At 26.9% G+C, this 6,000-nt stretch overlaps 1 protein-coding gene across 1 annotated transcript in view; it reads right to left on the bottom strand.

The window, feature by feature from the left end:
• Positions 1 to 2,899: 2,899 nt before the first annotated feature.
• The window catches only part of LOC105206459 (probable cytochrome P450 6a14), a 193,787-nt gene continuing 190,686 nt past the window's right edge, over positions 2,900 to 6,000 (bottom strand). Inside the window, exons 4-7 of the mRNA XM_039456675.1 lie at positions 4,996 to 5,344; positions 4,375 to 4,605; positions 4,001 to 4,252; positions 2,900 to 3,339 (exon numbers count right to left, since the gene is read on the bottom strand). Of these exons, the coding sequence (XP_039312609.1) occupies positions 3,176 to 3,339; positions 4,001 to 4,252; positions 4,375 to 4,605; positions 4,996 to 5,344 (996 nt within the window). The 3' untranslated portion in view covers positions 2,900 to 3,175. The remainder of the gene's footprint in view (positions 3,340 to 4,000; positions 4,253 to 4,374; positions 4,606 to 4,995; positions 5,345 to 6,000) is intronic.

The raw sequence follows: 6,000 nt of genomic DNA, 5'->3' as shown, positions 1-6,000 counted from the left end.
CTCAAATAACACAATCTCATTACATGAACATTTTATAAATTGAACCTCATGGTGCAACAAAAAAAAAAAAATTGTTTGGATTTGGTCCGCTCGAAGGGTTGGAAGATGAGCAGATCGCTGATAGGAGAAGATAGAAAAATCGAAGAATATTTATTATAATTTTTTAATTATTTAACTTTATTTTTTCCCGTTCCTATAATTTATTTCTTTAGTTACGATTACAACTATGTCGGGAGAGCACATGAATGCATGCTTCTGCCGATCCCAAGCCCGAAAAAAGCAAAAGAGTTTGACAGAGTTCAACTTCGACTTTGTAGAGCTACAATCCAACGAGTTTCATCCGAACATCACAGATACTATCGTGAAGCTCACTTATTTGTCGGGACGCTCATTTTTGCTTATCTTACGAAAAGCTTGATTGTTGCAAAATTCCAAATAATATTAAAAACTGATATGGTAAAAAAATTTTCTAATTTATATTTATATTTATGTAGAAACGTATTTTATTATTCATATTTTATTCAATATATGTATATTAATTATTTACAGTTGAATAAACAATCTGTCGCTTATGTGTTTATACGTTAATGCACTTGGATTATATATTACGTATGAAGAATGTTTCTAGAAACGCTGTATACACAATAAGATTAACTTATTAAGAGATTCTAAATTATTGAGATAAGATTATATAGGTAATGCTTAATATTGATAAATTTATTAAAATATATTTTTTATAAAACATTTTCTTTACAATATTTTAATATTATATTTACACTTTATATATTATACATAAGCAATTTATTTAACGTTTACATTAGCATTAATATTATATATATATATATATGTATATATATATATATATATATATGTGTGTGTGTGTGTGTGTATGTGTGTGTGTATTTTTTTTTTATACACACACAAATATTTACAAAATTTTTTTTTAAACTTAAAGACTTTTATATAAAAACTTTCTTTACATCTCTCATATTTAGATACAGAATGTTCCAAAAGAATGATTATTTTATCCCTGTTTAACATTAAACAACAAGCATAAAATAATGTTTTTAATGTTTCTAAACACCGCTCTCTAGAATAACGATCAATTTATCAAAGAAATATTTCAATATAAAAATTTTGCTTAAAAGGCCATATTAATGAAATTCCATGTTATTGTTATAACTTTGTATAACTCAAAATGTGTATAGCTAAATAAAAACGTAAATAATAAAAAAAACATTTAAGTGTATGTACATTCGTGTGATAATACACTCAAGTTTAAGAATAATGAGAAAGTATGAGTATTTAAAAGTTAAAGGAACCTTGAAAAAGTTTAGAAGTGCTCAAAAGTAAAAATGCCTTATAACAATTGTCACTTATTATGTATTGTCATATTAACATCACTAAAAAACGGCGGGCTACTAAATGAATAACTCTATAAGCAATTGTTAGAATACGTCATCTAATAACGGAGATAATAGGGGTAACCATATTGTCGACAGTAGCCATAATACTCTCTTCTCCTCTACGATCTCGAATCTGAAATGTAACAATATAAATTTTTGTTTGAAACGTTAATATTATATTAAGCAAGATATAGTAAAAACATTATTTTTGAATTTTTTTTGTAATTTATAACATCACAGACAATTTGTACACTTGAGTCGTAACTTATGGTTTACAATTCACTATTTGTATAAGATTTTTTTAAATTCGTTATAGACGATCGAATATTTGACTCTCGTCATAAACAGACGCACCGATACCGTACAAAGAGAGCGAGATGCTTACTACTGTTGACCCTTCAGCTGATTATTAATCGATTATTGACTGTGGTTGAAGATTAATCTTGCGAACAAAGTACGAGATTCAGTATTGTTTTGACGACGCAGCACATGCGTGACTCGACATGAATTGAAGAATTAATTTCTCATTGATGAGTTGGCGCTATAAACCGCACTTGCTGGCGTTAACGTTTAATCAATTGATATTTAAATCAATCTCTTTAATTAACACTCATCGCCTCATTGCATTATCGTCTTTGCACTTTCAATATTACTTTTTTGCGCATGTTGTATACGTTTTGTGTCTCAATCTATGATTTTCAGAAAGGTCTTTCGACGAGATTGAAAGATCATTATTCGATGAATGAAGTCAACCAAATTGAGAGGAAAGAGTGGGGATAATTTGTTTGTCTCTGAATGTAGAGGATATCTCTTAACGCTCAGCTAAACAGAGTGTAAACAAAATATATGCCTCTGAGATAAAACCCAATAATCTCGACGAAATCACATGATGAATTCAATATAAAAATTGATTAAATGATACTTTCTAATTACAATGGTTCTTAACACCAGTTTCCGAGCAAAAATATTGTTCACATAAACAATGATAAATTATTTAACTTTTAACTTTTCTTAACAAGTTACCACATAATCTTGATGTGTACGTATAAATATCTGATTAATAATTTAATTCTGTAAGTAATTTATAAATAAATATTCATTATATCATAATGAGCAGCTACTCTAAAAATTCTTGGGATATAATAAAAAGTATACTTTAATGTTTCTGGAATATTTAAAAACCGATTTTATTTTTATATTTCATTTATATTCACAAATTATTCTTAAATATGTTTTTAAAAATTTTAATTTTTGACAAGTGTTTATAGAATGTTAATCAAATAAGTTTGTGCATTATCTGAGTGATGATTAATACCATTATTATTTCTCGAATCACTGCATTGAGCTTTATATAACCTTCAAACAATTTTATCTTAAAAATAAAACATTACAGCGATTTATCAAACTGCTGTTTACCAACTGTCTTTTCAAACGTTGCAATTTAAAGATTAATAATAGAAACGTAAAAGAATAATAAAAAACATACACTTTGATAAAAGAATACATTCTTTAATGGAAGAAGAATACATATTTTGTTTAATATATATATAATTATTAATAATTTTAGTTATAATACATTATGCAGTACTAACAAGAACTGAACCGTATTAGTAAAAAATAGTAATAAGAAAGGTTAGTAACGCAAAATAGTAGAATATATTAAATAGATTCAATTTATTGTCCGATCTTGACTTTTGACATGTCCATGTTTACATTCTTCGTATTATATAAATTAAAAGAGGTAATTTTTTATCAAGAAGAAAATAATTTTATCGTTTCTCGATAATAAGATGCACACCACTTTTTGGTGTGAGAGTCGGAGACCTTTCACTGTAAGTAAGCGGGACTGGAGTCCGAGAATGAAGTTTAAATTTATATTTTGACAGAAGACTCACAAGCCCAATTTTTATTTGTAAATAGCCAAATCGCATACCTAAAAATTGAAGATATTAATAGTATTAATGTATAATATTTGGGAAACATTTACGTAAATGTTTTTATAAAGAATTTTCAATCACAATCCAAAGAATATTTATTTATTTATTATGATTAATTATATATACAAATCATAATACAAATAATAATACAAAAATTACACAAAATATAAACAATAAATAAATATTCTTAAAATAGTTTTGTAAAAAAGTAAAAACGATAAAAGGCAAAGAACAATAATTGCGTAAAGATTTTTTTAATTAAAATAATTTAAAATTAAATACGGGAAAGACAAGACGGGATGACAGGATAAGGAAAGATATCCTATATATCGCGTAATTTAAATGTAGGAATCCCAATCGAACATTACATTAGATGTGGCTCTTTTGTCACTGAAAGTCACTTACAAGCCAGCGAACCCAATATAATTTATAAGGTTATATAATTTTGGCGTGCAAGTTATATTGCAGACAATATGAGACAACTTTAATACTCCTCCTTGTATACCAAATTGGTATATTTATATTGCTGTTTATTTTATTGTTGGCAAACTTAAAATTATTGATAACAAATATAAGTTGCTAGTGTTATAAATAATTATTTATTTACGTCAATTTGCTGTGTTACCTAAATATTAACAAATTAATTCAAATTCTCACCAATACAATTTCGTGGACCTTCTCCAAATGGTATAAAAGCGTAAGGATGCCTTTCTTTCACTTTGTCTGCGTTGAAGCGCTCAGGATCAAATTTATTCGGGTCCGGATATATTGACGGATCTCGATGCAGCCCAAGCATCGGTATTGTTATTAACGTTCCTTTTGGCACCCGAATGTTTACAGTCGGCAAGTCTATTTCCTCAGTGCAGATTCGATTTAAAATAGGGAGAGGTCGATGTAATCTTAAAGCTTCTGAAATATGTAAAAAGAAGAAAGGTGAAGATACATCTATTCTATAATAAAAGTAAATTATTTATACGTGGAAATAGGAAGTTTATTAATTTTTTATTGCTTTGTTGTAAACTGAGTCGTACCATTTATTACTTTGTGAAGATATGTCATGTCGTTTATAGCATCGTAAGTCAGATCACCATGCTTACTCAATATTTCATCAATTTCGTTTTGAATTTTGTCTTGTATATCTTGATGTTGAGCTAATTCGTATAAAACGAATGTTGCCGCGGATGAGGAAGTTTCGAAACCAGCTGCGAAGAAGACAAAACCTTGCGCAGTAGCTTCTATCATGGTAAGTTTATTTACGGATGCTGCGGATAAATAAAATAACTGTTTTGTTAACGTTTTTATGTAAAAAGAAGTTTAAAAAAAATAGTTGTTATTATTTAATTTAACTCTGCTATATAATATTAAGTACGTATTCTTTTACAATGAGAAAAATGTTTGATGAACTCAATCAAAGTTTAGATACATATATAGTGATCAAATCAATTTTACAGTTATAACTACTAAATATGTAGTTGTTTCAACCCAAACATTATTTTTGTACAACTAATTATAAAAAGTTTTGTTAAATGTATGCAATGTTTTTGGAATTTAGTAACAACAAAATTTATTTGGTTGATCTCACTAAACAATTTCTGTCAGTGTAACATGATATATTATAAATATAATAATAAACGTTATCTGTGTATATTAACATGAAACGTTGGACGTATTTTTGTCATCTTCAGGATCAACGTAGCCCCTCTCCATGAGTTGTATGAGCAAGTTCATAAAGTCAGGTCTGACGATATGATTAGTTTGCCTGTATTCCACAGTCTCTCGAAACATTTTCATATAAAAGTCGGTGACAGATTGTGGAAAGAAAGGAATAGAAAAGAAGTCCATGATTTGTGGCGCAAAGATTGCCATGGCAAGCTTTATAGAGTTTATATCAATAATTTTGTTTCCCTGAGTTCGATACTCATTATTTGGATCCTTAATGCAGTTTGATTTGATACCAAAAGCCGTTGACATTATTACGTCTGTTGAATAGCTGTTGGTAACGTTGACATATAATTATTAATAAATTTTTTTAAATATCAAATTTGCAAAAAACTAATATTAAACCAAGTTGAAAATATCTACATTTGAATAAATTTTTAGGTTTAAAAAAATTTTGACATATTAGAGATAAATATTCAGATATAAATATAAGTAGTAAATAAAAATAATACATAGAGTAATAGGTAGAACAGATTCAATAACGACAGCAAAGAAAGATTACAAATATCAAGTAAGTGTTATTGAAAAACACATTATAATTTCTGTCGCATACTCTTCACAATCAGAAATTGAGAAATTATGTATTGAGAAATAGAAATTAATTTTTTATTAATTGATTGTTAATTAAATATTATATATTTACAAATTTTTAAAATAAAATAATTAAAAATTAAAAATTTTGATAATATAACTTAGAATGTGTGCGATTCAGTAAAGTGAAAAAAATTTATAAAAAATTGCATTATGGATTTTATAATATCGAATTTAAATATTTGTAGCTGCTATACAGAATAATTTATTTCTAATGAAAGATATAACGGATAAATATAACGAAAAGTATATGTTGTACAAAAAAATATTGTATATAGAAAATAGTATTTTTGAAAGATATCATATTACTGCGCTATTGGTTTATATTGTAAATGAGACTTCTATCA

Source organism: Solenopsis invicta, chromosome 13 (assembly GCF_016802725.1).
Source record: "Solenopsis invicta isolate M01_SB chromosome 13, UNIL_Sinv_3.0, whole genome shotgun sequence".
NCBI lineage: Eukaryota > Metazoa > Arthropoda > Insecta > Hymenoptera > Formicidae > Solenopsis > Solenopsis invicta.
The sequence above is the reverse complement of the archived record's forward strand: the minus strand, read 5'-3'. Positions and strand labels throughout refer to the sequence as shown.